The sequence below is a fragment of the Cylas formicarius genome, unplaced genomic scaffold (assembly GCF_029955315.1).
Source record: "Cylas formicarius isolate icCylForm1 unplaced genomic scaffold, icCylForm1.1 PGA_scaffold_5__7_contigs__length_24384050, whole genome shotgun sequence".
NCBI lineage: Eukaryota > Metazoa > Arthropoda > Insecta > Coleoptera > Brentidae > Cylas > Cylas formicarius.
The window spans coordinates 23900809-23927029 of record NW_026844341.1 but is presented as its reverse complement, the minus strand read 5'-3'; the positions used below and the strand labels follow the sequence as shown (position 1 = coordinate 23927029).

General features: G+C 38.1%; 2 protein-coding genes across 5 annotated transcripts in view; one reads left to right on the top strand and one right to left on the bottom strand.

Moving 5' to 3' along the window:
- LOC132702040 (neutral ceramidase) overlaps positions 1-15152 on the bottom strand; it is a 46173-nt gene extending 31021 nt beyond the window's left edge. The window contains exon 1 of one of the 3 annotated variants that reach the window (XM_060670440.1): positions 10501-15152. The gene's annotated coding sequence lies outside the window, so the exon portion shown is untranslated. Of the gene's footprint in view, positions 1-4563; positions 4642-9478; positions 9607-10500 lie in introns of those variants that run through there. The other 2 variants (XM_060670441.1, XM_060670439.1) reach the window with 2 other exon arrangements.
- Positions 10022-26180, top strand: LOC132702041 (prolyl 4-hydroxylase subunit alpha-1). 2 transcript variants are annotated; one of them, XM_060670444.1, is made up of 11 exons: positions 10022-10146; positions 15162-15355; positions 15407-15558; positions 15616-15747; positions 19451-19654; positions 19712-19884; positions 19980-20222; positions 20388-20612; positions 20669-20734; positions 25657-25822; positions 25880-26180. In XM_060670444.1, exons 2-11 carry the CDS (start codon positions 15180-15182, stop codon positions 25963-25965), a joined length of 1623 nt encoding a protein of 540 aa, XP_060526427.1. In that variant the 5' UTR covers positions 10022-10146; positions 15162-15179; the 3' UTR covers positions 25966-26180. The 2 variants fall into 2 exon arrangements, with proteins under 2 accessions (XP_060526427.1, XP_060526426.1); XM_060670443.1 differs by having other exon boundaries at positions 19712-19899.
- Positions 26181-26221: the final 41 nt, after the last annotated feature.

Sequence of the window (26221 nt, the reverse complement as noted above, 5' to 3'; positions counted from 1 at the left end):
ATAACAACCATAACACAGTTAACAGTGCTACGAATGCAAAAAACCTAGTAATATGTTCTAAAAATAACAAAAAATACTTATTTATACTTATTACATCCTGTCGGAAACATAACGCAGTAACAAAATACGAGTACACCTGAATCTTAATTAAAAAAACAGTCTTAAATAAAATGAGATTAAGAGAAGTTGGATATGTAGGGTAAATGTGACTTTGATGTTACATTGTTTAATCCAATTTCCTACTTTTTTATGAGCAAAAGCCTAGGCTTACCAGAATACGTACCTACATACGTATGGTGTACCTATATGTATAGGTATGTATGTATATATGTAAATTGTTTTGCTTGAAATATATATTTTTTAATTAACAGCTCAGCGCAGAAATTTTTCTCAAATATGGGGATGTAGTGCATAAATTTATAATATAATGCCCTTATATTTCAAATGGCACATCACCAGAAATAGTTCTACTTTCAAACAGATTTAGCCCTGGTCTATCGGTTAAGGCGTCTGACTAGAAATCAGATTTTCCATGGCAGCGTAGGTTCGAAAGCTATTGGGTTGTTCGGAAAGTCATTTCGTTTTTTTTGGGGAACATGAAAGACAGTTCTCGTATAATGAATAAATATTTTATTAAATTATATATTGGCCATTCTGGTCCAACACGTTTTGCCATCTTTCTGGCAGTAACATAATTGCCCTCTCATAAAAGTTTTGGTCCTTGCTGGCAAAAAACTGGTTCAGGTGGTTTTTGACATCTTCATTTGAGGTAAAGGTTTTGCCATCCAAAAAATTTTGCAGGGACCGGAACAAATAGTAGTCGGAAGGCGCCAGATCTGGAGAATATGGTGGATGTTGCAGTACGTCCCATTCAAGCTGTAAAAGTTTTTGGCGAGTGACCAAACTTGTGTGAGGTCTCGCATTATCCTGGTGGAACACTACACCCTTCCTGTTGATTAATTCGGGCCTCTTCTCTTTAAGTGAATCATTCAATTTATCCAGTTGATGACAATAGACTTCTGAATTAATCGTTGTATTGTCCGGCAAAAGCTCAAAAAAAAAGATTCCTTTGACATCCCACCAAACGGAGAGCATCACCTTTTTTTGGTGAATGTTGGCTTTTGACACGCTTTGAGGCGGTTCATCTTTTCTGCTCCATGACCTCTTGCGTTTAACATTGTTGTATACAACCCATTTTTCGTCCCCAGTAATAATCCGCTTCAAAAATGGATCATTTTCTTGACGTTTGAGGAGCGAATCACAGACGTCAACGCGACGACACAAATTTCGCTCCGTAAGGACATGGGGCACCCACACATCGAGCTTCGAGGTTAAGCGCATGCCTTTCAAATGGCCATAAAGAGTCGAATTCGACAAATTTAATCTCTCACCGATCTCTCGTGTGGTTATTCGCCGATTTGCATCAACTAATGCCTTTATCGCATCTTTGTCAGCTTCGACCGGCCTTCCAGACCGTGGTGCATCTTCGACATCAAAATTGCCGGATCGAAATTTTGCAAACCAGTTCTGGCACTGGCGTACTGTTAACACGCCTTCTCCATACACATCCGTCAATTTCTTTCTCGCTTGGACAGCATTTTTACCTTTTCTGAAGTAAAAAAGTAAAATATGACGAAAATGCTGCTTATTGCTCTCCATATTCAAAAGGGCACCAACCAAAAACTACTGCGTAGAATTAATAGAACTTTTTCACACACAAGCCTTGCCATATCAGCTCTCAAGACATATAATGGTTATGCGGCTTAAGTGTGAAGTTGGTTTCGAAAAAACGTAATTAAGTCCTCTGACGGGAAAAAACGAAATGACTTTCCGAACAACCTTATACATGCTGCAAACGATCACCGTGGAAATTTTTTATCACTTCATATCCCAATCAAATCAAAACAAAACACAATTTTCGTTTCCGATGCGATGCCGACCAAAGCCACCTCTCCGACACATTCACTCCACATCACATAAATAACTATGAAATGCGTGTCTGCGTGTTAACAGGTCCAAGACAAATATTACGAAAATGTATCGATTCAAGACAATGGGGGTTTAATTTTTTTACTTCAAGACAAATGCGCCAGGGTGTTTTGGACGAACGTGTGACATATTTATTATTTTCATCAGAGATAATTTATTTCTTTCTTCTGATAACGACGATAACAAAAAAAATATCGCCAAGTTTTCGCAGGGCAAAGCACCTGGAAACAAATCCTTTGTTCCCAGTTTCGCTTTGATTGCTTTCGGTAATTTGACATGCCGGGTTCAAGTACACAATAAAATTTAACCGTTCCGGCTACCGGATTCCGTTTCATTTGCCTAGGCAAGAAGTTTTATGTAACTAGAACGTTGTTACTAATCGAAAAGCAATAACCCCCAATTCCGGATCTCAATTTTATTTGTCTCTCTTATAGATAGATAGATAGATTCACAAAGCCCGGTATGTATGTAGTATAAAGATACATGGAATTATGTATATAAACAATACGATAACACACATGTCTTATGTTTTTAAAGTCCCCGTTTCCGTTGAGTAACCAACACGGAAACCATGATGCACATTCGATATAATGTGTTCTTGCTCCAAAAAATGTGTCATTCTGTCGTACATGGCCTTTTCGAGTACTTTAGAGAACCAACCTGCGATTGTTATAGGCCCATAATTCTCTATTAGCTCAGAGTCTCCCTTTTCGAATACAGGAAACATTTTTGATTTTTTTAATGCCGCAGGGAACTGCCCCCAGAGAACGGACGTATTGATAATAGTAGTTAAATATAGAGCTAAAACATCTCCACAGGTTTTTATGAGTTGTATAGCTATTGTCATGGAATTAAGGTTAGTACCTCTCTATCGGTGTATGGCATGAAAAACATACTCTTTGCCTTGGTGGTTGGAAGAGTGCCAGTTTCATCTTTAGTGAACATAGTATCGGTCTTCGACTGCACTTGAATGGCAAAAAATTGTCCGAATTCATTTGCTATCATGTTATCATTAATTACATTGACATTATTAACATTTATTCGTATGCGGCGTTGAGTTTTTTTCTTACCCAGCTTCTCGTTGACAAGTTTCCACATTTTTTTACTTTTGTTGTTAGAAAGACTTATTTTCGTCGGCGACCTGTCTGTTTACCAGGTTTTTCATAATTCTGTAGTTTTTTTCCACAGCTTCATTATTAGTGGTTTTTCGTCCCTGGTTTAACTCTTTTAATTCACTCATTTGGTTTTTCGGAAAATGGTATAGATTTTTTAAGTTTTGTGTTGTTTTGCTGAATTGTTCTTTTAGGATGTGATACCTCAAAGCACCATAGTACATGACCGCAGGATATGTCGAACAGGTTGTCGATGTTTGTGTATTCCAAAAGAGGTATGATTTCCTTCACGAAATAGCTACGGAATTCAGCAATGCTGTTGCCTGTAACAACACTTTGTTCGCAACCGATCATCGCATTGAAATTCATATTTTGTGAGTAGTGTTTAAAAGTTACTGCCTGGGCTAAATCATCTGATATTCCTAAGTTAAGCTGACTAAAGACGGAGTTTCCGATGTTTGCAACAATATAGTCGATGCTTTGCCTTCGATTCGCTCCCATCTCCATCATATATCCACGGATTTTTTGTTTTTTTAACTAAACCGACACACCCTGTACGTAACCGAGAAAGTTACAGAAATAAAAAGTATTTGCCTTTTGGACCCCTAAAAACCCAACCAATTTTTACTACTAGATTATATGCTGGGGGAACTTTTAACTTCTTGTTGATAAGGGTCTAACACATTAGCGAAAACAACATAACGATATCTCTTCCCTCAGTAAAAGAAATAAACACAAAATAATGTCGCCATCTTTCGGAATGTTCCTATTAATGGAGACTAATGATAATTAATTAATTAATAATTAATACTTATTTCCATATGATTGAATTTTGGAACAGTACAATAATCAAAAACAATGACGGAGATAAAATACTAGTATTTTTACGCAAGATACCCCATGGCATAAATTCTAGCTGAAAAAGTATTTTGGATTGTTTGAAAACAAACACCAAATCCATCAAGCACTTCTACAGGTAAAAAAAGATTTGTTTTACAAATAAGATCACCAAAATACACTATAAATATCTGCAATCTTAATATGATTAAAACTTAAACACCATTATTATAATTTTTGTCATTTTGTTTGTAATTTTTAAAAATTGTAGTCATCAAGAATTTCGAAAAAATATTTTTTAGAGTTTTCAGGTTATCGATAGCTGTAAATTTAAGACAGTTGCATATCTTCACCTAACGCGGAATATCAGAACACGATGTGTGGTGAGCGAAAATCGGCAATAGTGCTGTGGCCGATTTTTCTTCCACGAGGAAGCCAACATTCGGTTTTTGGCGAACAACTAGCGCGCCTTGTACAATATCGAAAAAACCCCGTTCGATTCGGTTCGAAAAATGGTTTTTGAATTTTTAACTTTCGCAAATTCAACATGGCCGACAATATACTCGACAGTATTACAGTATATGTTAAACCGACACATCAAAATTATAAACTATTAGGTACTTACCTTTCCCTCCAGGCAGCAAATGTAACGGTACTGATTCGAAAAGTATTTTTTTAAGTGGAAGTTAGGCTCTCGAACGTCCCTATCGTTATAATCGGATCATGATAAATACGTGCGTTTCAAACACCCATATCAGTATAATTAAAAATTATATTTATCATACGTATAATGACTAGTGATTTAAATTTCTATACTGAGGGAGAAACGTGGTTTGCATCTTGTGTTAGTCGGTGTGAAGATCCGCAAATACAATGTGCTGATATCGAGTCGATATATGAAATGTTTTGCAATAAAAATTGGCTTCTTTTTTGGTTAACATAAAAATAACAGACGTATGACGTGGGCTAGACACTTGATGAAGACATGGCGTTTGTTTGGCAAAAGTTAATAATGTTCAGATAGATGGAGTAGATAGTAAAGATAAAGATAATACAAGTATAAAATTATCTTAGTATAATTAGTAAATTACTAATAATAATAATAATAAGTAATACTGATGGATAAATAACAAATGTATAAACAATAACAATCAACGAATACGTATTAATGGCGGAGCCCCCATATGACAAAGCAGTAAACAGAAAGTTTTCTGAGAATGCGGTCGATCTGTTCGAACCAGTCTACATAAACTCCGATGAATTTTACAACACTTTTCTGTTGAATTGTGCTTTCATTAAAGCGTACTATAGTACTAATAGTAATTTCAGAAATGATAAAATAGACTGCCTGCTTTGTTTTTAATATAAAATTTCTAACAGCTTCGGTGGTTGGTCTCTCGTATATTTATATTATGTTGCTTCTATTTATATTTATCGTAACCTGAATTTTACAAAACTTAATTTTTTATTATTAATTTATTTCAGAACACCAGTATGCCTGTACTTTACTTTTTTAGGTTAAACTTTAGTACGGGGAACGCTGTCGCCTGCTGCCTGTTAAAAAATATCTTGGTGTTCCCCAAGTACTCGTTATGAGCTATTTCACTTAATACCCAAAAAACAGTTAGACATTAAATCTCGTTTGCTTAAAAATATATAGTAGGGATCTGATTTTTTTAACTAGTGTTTAAACATGAATATCCCATTTCAGCGGTGTGTCCAATAGGGTACCAAGATATTTGCTACTGTTTTTTATTTCTATTTGCCATAATTCAGATCTCTGTGTCAGGTAAACCTCAATATTCTTACTTAGAAATGTTAAAGCGTTATAAGAAAAGGGTAAAGTCTGTTCATAGATATAAGAGAGTGACTCACTGAAACGAATTGAGGAAAGGCCCGGGCAAGCTGTAAGAATGAAATATGGCCGAACAGGTCCGTACTTTGCTCAGAATTTAATTATTTGGGGTTTTGTTAGGAAAGATACTAAACAATATTTATTTATGTATGTATTTATGTTTAAATCTAAAATAAAATTACAAATTATTTTTATTACCTACTTAAATTACTTACAATTATTCATATAATATATCAGTATCATCGCCCATTCTAATTGTTATTTGTTCTATATTGTTTGCAATATGGATATACGATTGTTCTGCTTTTTCTATATGTTTAACTGAATTTGTCCAACTTTGTGGAGGGATGTTAAAAACTTCGGTTTCTATAAGTTTGAGGACATTGGAGTTAACACGGGGAAAACATTGTTACGACGAATGGCAGATTTCGGCTGGTGCGAAACATGTTCAATGGGATTAAATATACAGTGGTAAGATGGAAGCCTTAAAACTGTATGCCCTAGATTTTTTGCATAATTATCACAGATGTGTTCCTTTTGTAGGTTCAAGCTTTGTAGAACCTCAATTGATTGCTTTCTGGTATAATCTTCGTTTTGGATTCTTGCTTTTGTGTCACATGAGGAAGGGGTTTTAGTCAACTGTCTACTGTGATAACTTGTCCATTACAATGACGCTATTAGGAAGAATGTTTGGAACTAGTTTGTTTTTAAACCAACTTTCAAATAAATCAGCGGTGGTGTCTTCATGGTAATCCAGAGAAGAATCTTTAATATTTTTCGCAGACAGAAACAGTCCATTTGGAATCCAACCATCTTTAGAGCCAAATTAGTTGCTCTTTTACCTCTTTTTGATGGCGCCTTTGTTTTACACTTATCGGTTGAGTCAACCCAACCCTTTTCCGGGGTATCATAAGTGTCGAACCAGGTTTATTATAGTAAATAATTGGCCTTTGTTGTCCTCTGTAAATCCTAATATTTTCTAAATATTCCAGTCGCCATTTCCGAATTCTAAAGGATTCCATTAAAACTTGGCTTTTGTCAATTTTTTTAAATCTAAAACCCATGTGTTGAATACACTTCCATAAGGTAGTACATTTAACATCTTTTTCAAGTCTCCTAATTAAGATATCTAATGTACGCACGCTTTGTTCCTCGTATAACTGGTAAATTTTATTTATTTATATCTTGAGAAAATGTCAGCATCGCTCCTTTTTTTCCTCGCTGAAACGGGATTAATCACAATTTTCCATACAGTTTATGTTGGAATTTTCGTCGATGTGTCCGTTTCTTCTAAAGACGGGCTGGCACCACGTTCAATGAGAGTCAAATAAACATTGTGTATAACTTCCTTGGTCTCAATAGGACAGCGTTTTCTACGTTTGGGCGGGAGCATCTCCTGAGATACACTAGACTCGCACATATTTTGCATAATTCGCACGCGATTCAATGTAATACAGAGAACACACGTACCACGTACACCAATTTTATTTATGTGTGGTACCTTCAATACTGTTTCAGACATATGTTGCGCAGAGCTTATAACTGATTAGAGTACTTGTGTGAGTAATAGGTTCCTTGTATTTTGTACTATGTTTTCATTATTTTTCTCTTATTTACATTTTTCTGTAATTGGGCGCAAAGCTAGTTAAATAAATTTGCTCATTATTATATTCATCTAGTGCTAAACAGTCTCCAACACAAAAAGCACAACTCAAAAAAAAAACGGCCCGTACTCTCCCCCGTGCCTCACTTAATTAAAGTTCCGTTGCTTTTTTTTTATTATAAAACTTGTTACGTGAAATTCAAGAGGAATGTATTACCGCTTCAAAAGTAACGATGTCAAAAATCCGTATGCAGAATATAACGGCCGCATTATTTGCTTGAGCGAACTTTTCCTCGACGTTAAAGTTTAGCCTCGAATGCGAACTGAATTGCCTCAATTAAAACTGGCCGCAACGTGTGTTTAATCTTCCGCGTTAACTAATAGCCCCGGAGCAACCGTTCCGCATCCGGGGATGTTTTCTAGTCCGTCCAGCATTTAACAAAACCCGAATTAAAACCGCTTTCGTGCTGACCATGGAGCAGTACTAGACTAGAGCATTTCGACGCTCTTTCATGTAGTAAATTGTTTTTCTATCGTGCTCCTGCGGACCACTATGGAACATGCACCCTGCATAAAATGTCCTTCACATCTCGTCGAACTTTAAAGTTACAGCAAACATCGGTAAACATTAAAATTTGCACAAATAACAACGTGGTCGAATGATATTTTTTCAAATATCTCGCGCCCCGTATAATTGACGAAAAACACTCTCGCGACACGCTTTACGATACTGTTCAAATAAAATTATCCCACCTTTAACGGTTTTTCGTTTATCGCCAATAATTTACCCACAAAACCGGAAATTTTTAGGATATTTTAGATTTTTTGCTCATAAACGACACACCCTGTATACGATACAATCATTTCTCGAAGTAGGGGTTATAGCCCTGGATCGTCCACGTTTCCTGGTTCAAGAATTTTTTGAAAATAGTAAATGGTTTTCTAGAAACCATGCAGTGTGTCATAATAATCAATGACGTCATCGCGTCTTGACAGCCCCCGAAATAACGATTTCAATATGGATTTTTGCAAATATCCCGAGCAGCTCATGCGATAGACGAAAACCGCAAACACAAAAATTGTAGCTCTTGATGCGACCTATGACACTGTTTGAACCAATTAGCCATATTTTTTACGACTTTTTATTTGTGACTAGTAATTTACTCTGTAAAAGAACAATTTTTTAGACCTTTTACATTTTTGCCTATAATTTGAAAACCCTGTATATAATCGAAAAAATGCCTGAAATAACTGTTATGGCACTCGATCTTCCGCGTCTGCTGGTTAAAGAATTTTGCGGATCGGGTGAACGATTATGGAGGAAAACATATTTTTCTAAAAGCTAAAACGACCAAATAAAAAAAATTAAAAATATTAAAAAAAAACTTGGTAAAGTTTGATTGCACGCGATTTCTACCGTTTAAATGTGGAGACGGACTTTTACTTCTCTGCTAAATTTGAAGTTGATATCTCCAAAGTTAGGACACTTAACACACTTTCTCATTTAGCACTTGGCCGTGAGTCCACAAGCCAGGTCTACGATGCTGCGGATTTTATAGTATATTATGCAACAAGTGCGGTAAATGACATTTGACATGACGGTCAGAATTACCAAACCTCAAAAATTCAAAGCGTCTCCGAAAACATCCGATTGCTCCCAAATGCGTGCGGTAAAATTTCGGAAATGTCCGAAGTGGCTCGGATCCGTGGGAATTAGATTTTTTTTTTAATAGTAATGTAAACTTAGGAGCGGTAGCCGCCATTAGGCCACAGCCATTGAAAGTACTATACATATTTTATCTCTTCCGGTTAATCCGGAAGTAGAAATTCGACATATTAAATTGTACGTTAATTCTTGGTCATTTAAAGCAGCTAACTTTCATTGGAGGCCTTTTTAACGAATTTTATTTGCCATTTCGACAATTACTAACGCAGGTTGATGAAAAAAATAGTAGCAATAGAATAACCGGCGGGAAATTTTCCTTTCAACCTACATAAATAAGTTTTACGGTATAGCCAATATAAAAAGAAAAAACCAAAAAAGTACCTTCACACCTCTACGCTTTAAATGGTGGTACTCACCCTACCGCCCCCCTACGCCAGCGTCGAAATAAGAAGTAAGACAACGAAAATGTCTCTACCTGACTACTGCAGGTCGGAGCCTCGTTAAATTTTTTTGTTGGCACTGAATAAAATAAGTCGCGTTTCATTGTCAAGACCTTTACAGACTCTAGGACGATGGCTCATCGCGATGAATAAGCAAATAGGCTCGCGTCGACCAAAAACGAAGCATTGGCGTGGTACCGCGGGTCTCATACCCTGCGACAGCTTCCGGAATCACAAATTTTATAAATATAGGTTATAATTGTGTTTAAACCAATACGTATGCTTTAGATATTTAGAATATGGGCGCGCGAAAGATATAAGCTCCCTCATTCGCATAATGCGAAAAGAAAAAGCAACACTGCCGCCATCTGTTTAGTACGCGACACCACTGCACAGGGCGCTTTGCTTCAGACACCTTTAACGTTGGTTGTTGTTGACAAGGTTTCGTCGAGAGATGTCGCGATCGAAACGAAACTGCAATATTCGATGTTTGAAGATTATTGAAGAGCTAAACACATGTTTATATTAAGCAGTGGGAACGAAGGCTTGGGTGTGAGTGGAGCCTGTGCGTCGATGAAGCCGATATTGTCGCGATAAATAAGTTTTCCGGAAAGTACGAGAATTGAATTCTGGCCCTGTTGAGAGTAAGTTTAATTAAAACTTGAGAGATCGAGTGTTCAAGCTTCTAATTGTTTTAAACTCGCACGATTTGTTAATGTCAAATTCGTTTGTTTGGTATTATCTCATTACTATATTAAGTCTGCGGCGCTTTGGCCAGTCGAAGATAAACATTGCGCCCGATCGGATAAGCAATTAAATGCATTGGTTATTATGGGACATGCTGAAGTCGTTGATCTATATAAAGTAGGCAACAGTTTTCGTCATCAGTGTTGGTCCTAATTGGGCGTAACTTCGATATTTACTTTATTTTATAAATTGACATCATTTTTATTAAGATAAATAAATTTCAAAAATGTTAAAGTGGACGCAAGACTTACCAGTTACACGTCTGCCAGAACAAATGATGTCTGTTTTGCGTTGCCCACTTTAGAAGTGCCTTTTTTTTCTTTTCGTTGAAAATTTTTATCGAAATATCATTTATTATTTATGCGGGGCTACGATGTAGGCGGCGGCGACGTCGTTTTTTGATATATTGGCATATACGTCATAGGAGAAATACATACGACTTTCGTATTGTTTCTTTAAGGCTAGGAAAGGAAAAGGATCATGAACTGCAAATAAGAAAACTTTATTCGGTTCATTTGTAGAACACCCGCTTGTCTTAGTAGCATTACTAACAATAATCATGCGGTTTACTAATCTAAACAGTTTTAAAAATTACCTTCCAATGTTGCCTTAATCGGCAAAAATATGTGTCGAGTTTGCGTGATTATACCTTCAACCTAAATAGATGCAACAGTTGCCTAGTAAAATCTGAGCAACAGTTGCGAACTTATTTTTTAATGAGACCCATACAGGACTGGTTCGACTTTGCGCGGGTTAGATTGCAGGATTTTGATAAGATTTCGGTTTCGATTAATTTTTATTGTTGAAATATTCCCATTTTTTTTTAATATTTCATTCGCTGCCTGAATCAATATTTCACCAAAAAATAACAACCAAAACCGATGTCTTAACTGCCAGGGGTATAATTTTCACCAATCGAAAAATCGAACGTTAATAAGGCAGTGAAAAAAACGCAAATGATGCAACCATAACTATACAGATCCGGTAGGATGAGCTTCAAATACATAGTAATAATAATTTAATTATATTATTTTACACGGGCGTCCTTCATATTTACGCCGAAATGTTGTTTTGCGCCGAATCACCGCGCTCAGCCGAGCGTGTAGCTAATTGAAAAGGCTAGATTGTGCAAAAATTACGAAAATATTTGTTTGCCGATATTTCGGGCCTTTGCAAAAATAATAATAGACGAATAAGATCTAGCGGCGTATGACAGCCAACATGGCCGTTGACAGTAAATTCGACAGTTTTCAGTTTGGATGTGGCCTAGCTAATAGCTAATAACGTAATAATAATAATATATCTAGGCCAAAAAACCGTTCTTCGGAAGAAATAAAAAGAACACTAGCTTGGGCAGCCTTTGGAAAACTAAGCTATATACAGAAGAACCAACAAATTCAACTACATCTAAGAACTAAAGTTTTTAGAAGGACATGAACATTCTAACAGTCACGCAACATGCAATGGAAAGGACAATGCTGGGAATATCCCTTAAAAAGATAAGAATTAGTGCACAAAGCCCTAACAAATCAGTCCTGGTTTCGAAGACCCAGTGGAAGGCCACCAATGAGATGGACGGATGATAACAGAAGAAGGAACTTGAAGGGGTTTATGTTCAAAAGTGGAAAACGCTAAAAAAGAAGAAGAAAAACAAGTGGAATTTTTTCAGGCATACTCAAATCCCATTAAATGTTCGTGGAGAAAACGAGTTAAATGCGTTGCAATTTAGAAAGAAAATGGCGCAAAATTCCATGGGTATGCATGTTGCACACGCAAATGTCATAGCCGCCTGGAGCGAATCAGTTTTTATCATTAGCTATATGGTCTTCTCTAATCACATTTTCGATTTGCAACGACGACTAGATTATCTCGACGCACGTTCCCACGCTGTCGTTACCGAAAAAGTTTCAACAATTCAACTTTGCGTGCGGGTCGCAAAATATAACTCCTGATCGAATTGCCTTTCACTCGCTGTTCACTCGAATACACAGCAAAATCTGAGAAATTTCTTGATGAATTAACACAATTCCCAAAAAGCATAGAGCGTTCTTCGTTTTTGACATATTTGTAACAGTCACGGAGCATCGATAGTCGTGACGCAGTTGACTTTTGACAACTGACAGATAGGTTATTTTCCGTTCTATATGCATCATGAAAGTTTTTTTTTTCTGTTGTACTATCGATTTCTTCACCGCGTAATGATTTATTTTGTTTCTAACGTAAATTTCACTAAACAAGAACGTGTAATGCGACGTGTTGTGATTTCCATGAAACCAACATTTAACCGCAGACTTCCAGGCTTTTTTTTGCCTTTAGAGAAATACTACAATTTATTTTCCAATAGTTTATTTTTATCTTCTTAAATCTTGACTGCATTTTTCAGCCTTAGAAGTAACAGTTTTTTTTACTTGTCGGTTTGGAGCCTTTCATTATTCATTCCTCGAAGATGTCTCAAAGAGACGATTTTAGTTCTCTCCAATGACTGCTATAGCCCAAGGTACATCGGAAACGCACTCGACCGGACTAAAATGGCGTTTTTTTTCCTAACAGAATCGAAACTTTCACACGACCCGCTGTTTACTTTGGATGCACGCGACCTTTGGCGAAATAAAAAGCAGGCGTCTTCTCGTCTCGTGTGGCAATCGGTATTTTTTTTTTCGCGAAACCGAGCTTTCAGATTCAGCACGATTACGATTCACCGTCATTGTTTTCGACGAAAGAGGATATCGCGCAAACTGGAAACGAATGGCAACTTTGACAATAAATCTTGACGATGAGATTTGCATTTCGATAATATCTCCGTTCTATTAACGCCACCGAACCTGTTTTCATGTCTCGCAAAATTTAACACCCATTTAATAAGTTGTAATATTAGATCAACAAAAAAAAATGCAATTAATATGACAGAGCGCATCGAGTTCAAATAACCACAACATTCGAGACGCTTTCTTTTTTTTGCACGTAATTTAATGTAAAAATAAATAAGAACCAAAAGTTCAGATTTTCACGAATTTTTTATTTTTACGTGACAATTGTTTCGACAACACCGTGTCTTATTCAAATGTAATATTTACAAACTACCTGCTACTATGTATATCGAAAAATGACCATAAAACCCTAATTAATGTTGTGAGAATTTAAATTCAATAAAGGAGAGGTACTTACATCTAATTGATCGTTAAGCAGTACATTTGAATGTCTCATTTTGTTTATCTCCATGGCTTCCAATATATTTAATTTTCTACTTTTTGTGTTTGTCTACGTGCATTCAGTATGCAGACAAAAATATATCAATAAAGGATGTATTAATGCTTATTTAAAAAAAAAGAACACCACATCAACATGCTCTCCACCCATAAAAAAAACTGCGAACGGCTACTTCTACTGATTTTGATTGGAAAAATAAGTGTTTTTTATGTGAAAAAGAAGCGGATGAAATGAAGGAAAGAAGAAAGTCCAAATCGGTAAGACAGCAAATCAGCTACGTAACTACCTCTGAGTTCAAGCAAACTATTTTAAATTTGATAAGCGAAGAGAAAAGCGAACATTGTCGCAATATCCATAAAAGAATTGTAGGTGTGTTAGATCTAGTAGCTCAGGACGCTAAGTATCACGCGGATTGTTATATGCGATTGAAAACTACCGTAAAATAGACCCAGAGGGATAAAAAAATTCATCCGATCACAATACAAGTTGATGCAGCAATGGAGCAGATTTTTAAATATATTGAAGAAAATGATGACTGCCAGTTTTCACTGGAAGAATTAAAAAGTATTGTGAGAATTGATCATATTCCTGATGATAAAACGATAAAAATGAGGTTAATGAACCATTATGAGGATAATATTGTATTCCCCAGTAAATTTGGATTTAATACAATCGTATGTTTTAAGAAACAACAATATGAAATACGTCAGCTTTTTTTCAACGTGGCAAAAACGTGTTTGCAAAAAAGTTCGAAAAACGAACGGACTTGCAAAATGCTGCGACGGTTTTCAAAAATGAATGCAAATACATCGATAAAATTTTCAAAGCTGGTGTTACATGCACTCTTGCTTCATACAACGCCCCCCAAAAAATAAAAGATCTTAACGCATTGAGATATAACTCTTTTTTGAAAGCAACTGCCAAAAATAACCGCGTTAAACTGCCGTCTTTACCACCTACTGCGGATGCCGCTTTTGAACACTTCAAAAGAGTATATTTACAAGTTCAAACATGGTTCGGAAAAGAAATATCACCAGAAGAATGGGGGACAATGCCGCAGCGACCAGCTCCAGAATCTTTACTAAAAATTATTTTTTGCGCATGCAAAACAGGATGTGGAGCATCTTGTGGGTGCAGGAAAAGTGGATTAAACTGCACTGCAGCTTGCTTAGAATGCAATGGTGATAGCTGTACTAATCCTTTACCTACAATCTACATCAACGAAATCGACGACGACGACGGCAATAATGAACAATAATCGATATAGTTAAGGTTAAATTTTCTTTTGTAAACCATTTTTTTGCGAAAACTAATAAATTGACATTGAATTTACTCTGCAAACGTAATTTATTATGTACAAAATTAAGATCTTTACTGTAAACATTTTTTCCCCCTTGCGCCTTTCATTTTACAGTAAATTGTTGTAATCGAGGACGGCCAAATTTTTTTTAACATTTTTATTTGAGGTTTTAATAATGCAGTCAAACACTTGTTATACAGATTCATTGACTGGCCCTGGGTTCCGAGATTTTACCATTTTACCACCTCAGTTCAATTTAATTTAGTGTACATAAGTATGCTTTTATGGTGATAAGCTTCCTCAAAAGAAATTATATTCTTACCTTTAACATAGACTGCAAAGCTCACTTGTCACTTCTATACCAGATTTTTGTTGCGATATTATTCATAAGTTTGTGAGTTACAGAAATCGACAACGGTCATTATGCTAAAACAGCACATCCTAGTTTTAACATTGTCGTTGCTACACCGTCACGCGAGCGGTGAAGTTTTCACGGCGCTGGTCGACATGGAACACCTACTCGACACGGAGTCGGTCCTTATAAGCACCTTGGAAAACTACATAAGGGCCGAAGAACAAAAACTCGACCTGCTGAAGAGGTAGGGTCGTCTCGCGATGATTCGCATTCGCCACGTGCGCCATTGTTACAGATACGCCGACGTTTACCAGAAACAACACGACAGGGCGACGCAAGACGTCCAGTCCTACTTGGCCAACCCGATCAACGCCTACACCCTGGTAAAGAGACTTACCACCGACTGGTCGCAGGTGGAAGCCTTGATAGCGACCAACGTGAACGCGGGTAAGTTCGGCCAAACGGACGGAAGAGGGCGGGTAGATGAGTAGGACGTTCCCTTAGATGCGCTCGCGAACATTAGCTACTTCAGGGATACCATGGAGTTTCCGACAGATGAGGACTTGAACGGGGCCGCGGTGGCCCTGACAAGGCTGCAGGACACTTACAGACTCGAGACCTCGTCACTCGCCAGAGGTAAGTCCATTTACATTATGCCGTTATGGATGGGAACTTATTTATTTGTCGGTTCAAGCCGATAATAACCAAACTCCCTTAATAAAACCATATTATAAACTTCCGTACTTTTGTGATTTAACGAGCGTCAAGTTCTCATAAACTAACTTAAAATATTGCCAACTTATACGATATCTTTTTTTTAAGTCTCTGATTCCGATGAAAAATGGAGCTCTTTTAAGTAAGAAGGATTTTTTAAAACTCTTTTGGTGATTTATTTACATTACATTTTTACATTACAGTTTTATAAGCGAAATAAGTTAATGTGCTTATCTCTGCTCCTGAATTAAGTTTAATTTTTATCAATTTAATCCCAATTAACAAAGTTTAATACCAACAATTAATTGAATTTTTTCACTTTTACAATCATTAATATGAAGTTGTTTAATAATTTAATGTTGTAGAGTTTTTATTTTTGTAGGGGTGTTGATGTCCGCTGTTGATCTTCACTTGGGTTATTCTTGTGGGAAAACTTAAATCTTTTGGACTCTTATTCTTGAAGCACGCTTCGGAAAAGTGTCCTTGTTTCTGGCACAACGCTTAATTTTTTTGATACCGATTCTAGCCTGGATTCGATATTCTTATGTTTTGCTTGCCAAGTTCAATCAAATTACAATAATCCACAAATAAAAAATTCGCTCTTGTATTCCTTTGTCACATATTTCAAGGACTAATTCAATTCTGATCCTACACTCTTCGTAACTCTGATTACATTGGTTCTTCTTCTTCTTCATTTACACTTTATTTGGTGACTGCAACATAAAACAATTCGGCCAGCCATGTTTAAACGCTAATGCAAAAAAGGTTAACAAAATGCAAAAGGTTAACTTCTTATTCTTCTTCTTTTTGGGGTTGGCGATGCTACTAGGCAATTTGGAACTACCCCAGATAATCGAGACTGTTCTCCTGGGGAAGTTTACTTTTCAGAATAAATAAGAACTAAAAGTTCAGATTTTCACGAAATTATATAAGGTTGTTCGGAAAGTCATTTCGTTTTTTCCCGTCAGAGGACTTAATTACGTTTTTTCGAAACCAACTTTACACTTAAGCCGCATAACCATTATATGTCTTGAGAGCTGATATTGCAAGGCTTGTGTGTGAAAAAGTTCTATTAATTCTACGCAGTAGTTTTTGGTTGGTGCCCTTTTAAATATGGAGAGCAATAAGCAGCATTTTCGTCATATTTTACTCTTTTACTTCAGAAAAGGTAAAAATGCTGTCCAAGCGAGAAAAAAATTGACGCATGTGTATGGAGAAGGCGTGTTAACAGTACGCCAGTGCCAGAACTGGTTTGCAAAATTTCGATCCGGCAATTTTGATGTCGAAGATGCACCACCGTCTGGAAGGCCGGTCGAAGCTGACAAAGATGCGATAAAGGCATTAGTTGATGCAAATCGGCGAATAACTACACGAGAGATCGGTGAGAGATTAAATTTGTCGAATTCGACTGTTTATGGCCATTTGAAAGGCACGGGCTTAACCTCGAAGCTCGATGTGTGGGTGCCCCATGTCCTTACGGAGCGAAATTTGTGTCGTCGCGTTGACGTGTGTGATTCGCTCCTCAAACGTCAAGAAAATGATCCATTTTTGAAGCGGATTATTACTGGGGACGAAAAATGGGTTGTATACAACAATGTTAAACGCAAGAGGTCATGGAGCAGAAAAGATGAACCGGCTCAAAGCGTGTCAAAAGCCAACATTCACCAAAAAAAGGTGATGCTCTCCGTTTGGTGGGATGTCAAAGGAATCGTTTTTTTTGAGCTTTTGCCGGACAATACAACGATTAATTCAGAAGTCTATTGTCATCAACTGGACAAATTGAATGATTCACTTAAAGAGAAGAGGCCCGAATTAATCAACAGGAAGGGTGTAGTGTTCCACCAGGATAATGCGAGACCTCACACAAGTTTGGTCACTCGCCAAAAACTTTTACAGCTTGAATGGGACGTACTGCAACATCCACCATATTCTCCAGATCTGGCGCCTTCCGACTACTATTTGTTCTGGTCCCCGCAAAATTTTTTGGATGGCAAAACCTTTACCTCAAATGAAGATGTCAAAAACCACCTGAACCAGTTTTTTGCCAGCAAGGACCAAAACTTTTATGAGAGGGGAATTATGTTACTGCCAGAAAGATGGCAAAAGGTGTTGGACCAGAATGGCCAATATACAATTTAATAAAATATTTATTCATTATACGAAAACTGTCTTTCATGTGCCCCAAAAAAAACGAAATGACTTTCCGAACAACCCAATATATTTTGACATGACAATTGTTTCGACAAAGAAAAAGACACGGTGTTGTCGAAACAATTGTCATGTCAAAATATATAATTTCCTGAAAATCTGAACTTTCAGTTCTTATCACCTCGCTTCAATTTTACTTTTCAGACTTCTATTTCTATTTAAGAGGCATAAAAAGCTGCTAATAAAAAACTAAGACAAACAGTCAAGACGGTCACCTCTAAAACAAAAAAACAAAAAAGGGACAAACCATCTCCAGCACTGTGGGACTTGGGACGGGCGTTACTGGCCTAGGGTGGGCCATGGCACCAGGCTCGTCAGATCTGAGAAAAAACAACAGATTCAAATACATATAATTTAAAATTCCCTAGTATTGTTACTAGCTGTCCGACCTCGATTCCTAACTCAAAGTTTTAGACATAACATAACATATTTTCAACACAAAGTGGTAAGTTAAGCCCATAACTTCTAAAGTTTACGTATAAATCCAGTACTCATCCTAATTATCGTAGTTATATTGCGTCTATGTAGGCAAGTTCAGAATACCATCTTCTCTTAGGAAAATGACGATGTATTAATTTTCTCTATCTTTTGCCTTTTTCTTGTATTGAGTTTTTCCACCGTTCTCGAAAAAATATCTTTAAGAATTTTATTCCAGTTTATGTCCAGCTTAATATTCAAGCGTATATTTAGGTCTTTTCCAATATCCAATATCTACCAATCTATCTATCCAATACCAATATCCAGGCCATCATAACATCTACTCCCATACTTTTAGCCCTTATCATCATCTCTCGGACCTGTAGTACTCTATAATAGTAGTTGTGTAAAGGCTCTTTGTAGAGCAACTCTTAGTCCCTCTTTTATTGCTACCATCTCTGCTGAGGCAATACCCATTTCTTTGTGAAGTTTTGCCGAAAATTTATAATTAATTAATTCACTCGTCTCACCCTGTTTAGAGGCGATATATTTCTCTATTTTCTCTCTCAAATGGGCTTCCCCATTTTCTCTATTTGATATTTAGATTTTAAATGTTTGAACCAGGTATGGGGCACCTAGTAATTTCGGAAACTCTCTATGAGGTCTGTTATAGGGTGATCCGAAATGGCGAGGACTCCAGACAGAAAGGACACTGCCAGTTTTCTCCTCCTTGTATCCAGGTCCAGTTCCGATGCTTCAGCCCGCAAAACATTCGTTGGGGTTGACCTCATGGAACTGGATCACGTTAAGTTTTAAAATTTGACCGAAAATACCAATCTTTCGTGCAATCTGATAGGTCGAAATTTTTGGGACGTGGCAACGACTTCGTGCGCATGATTGCCACTCATGAATAAAGTGTTTTTGGGTAAAACATTCGTTTTTGCTGATTCGTTGAAATAACAAAAAAAATATATGAAAATGATTTTCTTGCATCGTTAAGGAGAACTCAACGGGGTGAAATACAGCGCGGAAATGTCTGCCGCCGATTGCTTCGAGCTGGGCAGGCAAATTTACAACAACGGCGACTATTACCACACGATGCTGTGGATGGAGGAGGCAGAGGCACGACTCGGGAGCGAGGCAAACGAAACGGTAGACCAGAGTGACATATTGGAGTACCTGGCGTTTTCAACTTACAAACAAGGTAAGAAAACAGTCTCGAAGACGAAATTGCTCTTTCAAAGGTAACGCTCGGTTTCAGGCGACATCCCTCTCGCCCTCGACTTGACCAACAAGCTCCTGGAGCTGGTCCCGTCGCATCCGAGAGCGTTGGGCAACAAGGTTTACTACGAGGACGAGCTGACGAGAGCGACCTCTAGTCCGAGCGCGATGAAAAAGGGAGACGACGGTTCGCAGGACGTTGAAACGCAAGGGGTAAAATTATCGAAAGTAATCGTCGTCTCATGTCGATCGCGATTCACCGCCACTTCGGAGCTTTCGGTAGCGGCTCAACCCTCGGCCCGTTTCAGGAAACGACGGAGCCGGACCCGTTCGGCAAGGACCTCTACGAGGCCCTTTGTAGAGGGGAAGTGGCAGCGCCGCCGGAGGAACGAGCGAAACTCGTGTGCAGGTACGTGACCAGGGGAGAGCCGCACTTGTCGGTGGCGCCCTTTAAGGTGGAGGAAGCTCACCGCGACCCGGACATTTTTATATTTCACGACGTCATGTCCGACGACGAGATGCTGACCATCAAAAGTCTCGCTCAACCGAGGGTAAGTGTCAAACTTACAAACTTCAGAAGCCTTTAGCAACTCTTTAGCCCATAACAAGAACTTTAGATCCTCCATAGCACGACTCTGGTGTTGTCTACTTCGAGATTTATAGTTCAATTTTTTATTCCGGCACCATTTGCACACCGGGAATCGATCTCGTAACAGTTTCGCAGGGCGACGGTTCAAAATTCGGTGACGGGGGAGCTGGAGGTTGCCCAGTATCGCATCAGCAAATCGGCATGGTTGAAGGAGTACGAGCACAAGCACGTGGCCGACGTCACGAGGCGGATCGTCGATATGACTGGGCTGACCGTCGACACCGCCGAAGAGCTGCAAGTGGTCAACTACGGGATCGGCGGCCATTATGAGCCACACTTCGATTTTGCGCGGGTACGTAGAGGTGGAGGATAAGGAATACGCAGAACTAGGGATTGGTTCGGTTTCAGAAAGACGAGACCAACGCCTTCAAGAATCTCGGCACCGGGAACAGAATCGCTACTGTCTTATTTTACGTAAGTAAGAAACCTTCTCAGGGAATACAAAAATACCAGTAAGCGACAACTAGTTCCTCATCTCCTTGTTGCCCAGTTTCATTTCCAACAGAACCGCGAGAGGTTAGAGCATTGCGGATGTTCCTTCTGCTTAGATCCACTCCTGTGACAGTTGTTTTTGGAAATATTCGTTTCCTTAGTCCTATAATCCCAATAACTTACAAAAACTTAAAATCTACAAATAAAAAAAAAATCTTCTCTGTGGATTAAATAGGTTCGACCAATGCCGAGAAGCCAACGCCTTTTGTCCGCTTTCATCCCGTGTGAAATTTATTTTTAAGGCACCTGGTCCCTCATCTCCTTTTTGTTCAGTTTAATTTCCAGCATATATAACATATTAATTATAGTTATTGACCGGCAAGATGTTTTTTCCAGGGAATTTAAGGAGTATTGAGTGGTAATTCTTCTAACCGTCTCTCTAACTCTCTCTACTAAAAGACCTGTAATTCCAATAATATTTTAGTTTCTATTGTAGACAAGAAGAAGAGAAGAAGCAGTTCTTTATTGCATCTCATGAGTCTTTTATCTACTTTAATATCTTATCTACAAGACGGACCAGATTTTCTTAGATTCGCCGCTGTGTAACTGTGTAACAAGGTCTCTTCTATTCCACCACGACAATTCCTTTCCTGGCATCTACAGGATTTTCTCCAGGCTTTTCCTTAAACGTCATTAAGTTCTGCATAATAATAATTCTCCCTGAAGATATCCACGAGGTTTTTCCTACAGAGTTGCAGGGGAGTCACATTCAACTGACTCTATTCCGACCTAAAGATCATTAAGAAAGTTTTGGGGAGTTCTTCTAACCGTCTCTCTAACTCTCTCTACTAAAAGACCTGTAATTCCAATAAGTTTTTAGTTTCTATTGTGGAAAAGAAGAAGAAGAGAAGAAGCAGTTCTTTATTGCATCTCATGAGTCTTTTATCTACTTTAATATCTTATCTACAAGACGGACCAGATTTTCTTAGATTCGCCGCTGTGCAACTGTGTAACAAGGTCTCTTCTGTACCACCACGACAATTCCTTTCCTAGCATCTACAGGATTTCCTCCAGGGTTTTTCTTAAACGTCATTAAGTTTGAAGATATCCACGAAGTTTTTCCTACAGAGTTCCAGGGGATTCACATTCAACTGACTCTATTCCGGCCTAAAGATCATTAAGAAAGTTTTGGGGAGTTCTTCTGACCGTGTCTCTAACCATCTCTACTAAAAGACCTGTAATTCCCATAATTTTTTAGTTTCGATTGTGGACAAGAAGAAGAGGAAGTAGTTCTTTCTTGCATCTCATGAGTCTTTTATCTACTTTAATATCTTATCTACAAGACGGACCATATTTTCTTAGATTCGCCGCCGTGTAACTGTGTAACAAGGTTTCTTCCGTACCACCACGACGATTCTTTTCCTGACATCTACAGGATTTCCTCCAGGGTTTTTCTTAAACTTCATTAAGTTTGAAGATATCCACGAAGTTTTTCCTACAGAGTTCCAGGGGAGTCACATTCAACTGACTCTATTCCGACCTAAAGATCATTAAGAAAGTTTTGGGGAGTTCTTCTGACCGTCTCTCTAACCCTCTCTACTAAAAGACCTGTAATTCCCATAATTTTTTAGTTTCTATTGTAGATAAGAAGAAGAGGAAGTAGTTCTTTCTTGCATCTCATGAGTCTTTTATCTACTTTAATATCTTATCTACAAAACGGACCATATTTTCTTAGATTCGCCGCTGTGTAACTGTGTAACAAGGTTTCTTCCGTACCACCACGACGATTCTTTTCCTGACATCTACAGGATTTTTCTTAAACTTCATTAAGTTTGAAGATATCCACGAAGCTTTTCTTACAGAGTTCCAGGGGAGTCACATTCAACTGACTCTATTACGACCTAAAGATCATTAAGAAAGTTTTGGGGAGTTCTTCTAACAACAAGACAGAGCAGATTTTCTTAGATTCGCTGGTGTGTAACTGTGTAACAAGGTCTCTTCTGTTCCACCACGACAATTCCTTTCCAGACATCTACAGGATTTCCTCCAGGCTTTTTCTTAAACGTCATTAAGTTTTGCATAATAATAATTCTCCCTGAAGATATCCACGAGGTTTTTCCTACAGAGTTCCAGGGGAGTCACATTCAACTGACTCTATTCCGACCTAAAGATCATTAAGAAAGTTTTGGGGAGTTCTTCTGACCGTCTCTCTAACCCTCTCTACTAAAAGACCTGTAATTCCCATAATTTTTTAGTTTCTATTGTGGACAAGAAGAAGAGGAAGTAGTTCTTTCTTGCATCTCTTGAGTCTTTTATCTACTTTAATATCTTATCTACAAGACGGACCATATTTTCTTAGATTCGCCGCTGTGTAACTGTGTAACAAGGTTTCTTCCGTACCACCACGACAATTCTTTTCCTGACATCTACAGGATTTCCTCCAGGGTGTTTCTTAAACGTCATTAAGTTTGAAGATATCCACGAAGTTTTTCCTACATAGTTCCAGGGGAATCACATTCAACTGACTCTATTACGACCTAAAGATCATTAAGAAAGTTTTGGGGAGTTCTCCTAACAACAAGACAAAGCAGATTTTCTTAGATTCGCCGGTGTGTAACTGTGTAACAAGGTCTCTTCTGTTCCACCACGACAATTCCTTTCCAGACATCTACAGGATTTCCTCCAGGCTTTTTCTTAAACCTCATTAGGTTTTGCATAGTAATAATTCTCCCTGAAGATATCCACGAGGTTTTTCCTACAGAGTTCCAGGGGAGTCACATTCAACTGACTCTATTCCGACCTAAAGATCATTAAGAAAGTTTTGGGGAGTTCTTCTGACCGTCTCTCTAACCCTCTCTACTAAAAGACCAGTAATTCCCATAATTTTTTAGTTTCTATTGTGGACAAGAAGAAGAGAAGAGGTAGTTCTTTCTTGCATCTCTTGAATCTTTTATCTACTTTAATATCTTATCTACAAGACGGACCATATTTTCTTAGATTCGCAGCTGTGTAACTGTGTAACAAGGTTTCTTCCGTACCACCACGACAATTCTTTTCCTGACATCTACAGGATTTCCTCCAGGGTTTTTCTTAAACGTCATTAAGTTTGAAGATATCCACGAAGTTTTTCCTACAGAGTTCCAGGGGAGTCACATTCAACTGACTCTATTACGACCTAAAGATCATTAAGAAAGTTTTGGGGAGTTCTTCTAACAACAAGACAGAGCAGATTTTCTTAGATTCGCCGGTGTGTAACTGTGTAACAAGGTCTCTTCTGTTCCACCACGACAATTCCTTTCCAGACATCTACAGGATTTCCTCCAGGCTTTTTCTTAAACCTCATTAGGTTTTGCATAGTAATAATTCTCCCTGAAGATATCCACGAGGTTTTTCCTACAGAGTTCCAGGGGAGTCACATTCAACTGACTCTATTCCGACCTAAAGATCATTAAGAAAGTTTTGGGGAGTTCTTCTGACCGTCTCTCTAACCCTCTCTACTAAAAGACCAGTAATTCCCATAATTTTTTAGTTTCTATTGTGGACAAGAAGAAGAGAAGAAGTAGTTCTTTCTTGCATCTCTTGAATATTTTATCTACTTAATATCTTATCTACAAGACGGACCAGATTTTCTTAGATTCGCCGCTGTGTAAGTGTGTAACAAGGTTTCTTCCGTACCACCACGACAATTCTTTTCCTGACATCTACAGGATTTCCTCCAGGGTTTTTCTTAAACGTCATTAAGTTTGAAGATATCCACGAAGTTTTTCCTACAGAGCTCCAGGGGAGTCACATTCAACTGACTCTATTACGACCTAAAGATCATTAAGAAAGTTTTGGGGAGTTCTTCTAACAACAAGACAGAGCAGATTTTCTTAGATTCGCCGGTGTGTAACTGTGTAACAAGGTCTCTTCTGTTCCACCACGACAATTCCTTTCCAGACATCTACAGGATTTCCTCCAGGCTTTTTCTTAAAGCTCATTAGGTTTTGCATAGTAATAATTCTCCCTGAAGATATCCACGAGGTTTTTCCTACAGAGTTCCAGGGGAGTCACATTCAACTGACTCTATTCCGACCTAAAGATCATTAAGAAAGTTTTGGGGAGTTCTTCTGACCGTCTCTCTAACCCTCTCTACTAAAAGACCAGTAATTCCCATAATTTTTTAGTTTCTATTGTGGACAAGAAGAAGAGAAGAGGTAGTTCTTTCTTGCATCTCTTGAATCTTTTATCTACTTTAATATCTTATCTACAAGACGGACCATATTTTCTTAGATTCGCCGCTGTGTAACTGTGTAACAAGGTTTCTTCCGTACCACCACGACAATTCTTTTCTTGACATCTACAGGATTTCCTCCAGGGTTTTTCTTAAACGTCATTAAATTTGAAGATATCCACGAAGTTTTTCCTACAGAGTTCCAGGGGAGTCACATTCAACTGACTCTATTACGACCTAAAGATCATTAAGAAAGTTTTGGGGAGTTCTCCTAACAACAAGACAAAGCAGATTTTCTTAGATTCGCCGGTGTGTAACTGTGTAACAAGGTCTCTTCTGTTCCACCACGACAATTCCTTTCCAGACATCTACAGGATTTCCTCCAGGCTTTTTCTTAAACCTCATTAGGTTTTGCATAGAAATAATTCTCCCTGAAGATATCTACGAGGTTTTAACTACATAGTTCCAGGGGAGTCACATTCAACTGACTCTATTCCAACCTAATTAATGATCATTAAGAAAGTTTCGGGGAGTTTGGAGGTGGAGTTTAGGAGGTAACAAGGAGGTTCAGTAACTAAACATCAAAAGTCACAGAAGGGCTACAAATTTTGTAGAAATGCTTCACTTCATTAATAGAATTTGCAAGACTCCACTGGTGCTTTGATAATTTACGCCTCAAGTGCGTTTCCAGATGAGCGACGTACCACAAGGGGGGGCGACAGTGTTTCCAGTGATTAAGGCTGCGCTGTGGCCCAAAAAGGGGTCTGCAGCGTTCTGGTATAATTTGTTCCCCAGCGGGGACGGGGACAAAAGGACTCGACACGCCGCCTGTCCAGTACTGGCCGGTTCGAAATGGGGTACGTCGTTATGGGAGGGGTAAGCACTCGAAGCGAGCCGTAAAACTAAATTTTCAGTGTCGAACAAGTGGATCCACGAAAGAGGGCAGGAGTTTTTGAGGCCGTGTACCCTAGAGAAACCCCCGGCGGAATGGACCGCGTAGATAGGGGTCCGGAAACGAAGCGAATCTGCCAAAAGACCGCGCGGTCATTTTTCCTAGCAAAAAAAAATTATATGCCAGTCATTTTAGGTTTAAGTCATAGTGGTGTTCGCGATCGAGAGGCGCACCGTTAATTTTTATATTAGGGTTTGTACAACTGCGGTTTTTGTATGTACATAGGCGTAACTTATTTAATAAAAATTTGTAGAAAAAAATAACCGCGTTGCGTGGTAAACATTTATTTCATTCTTCAGATCGA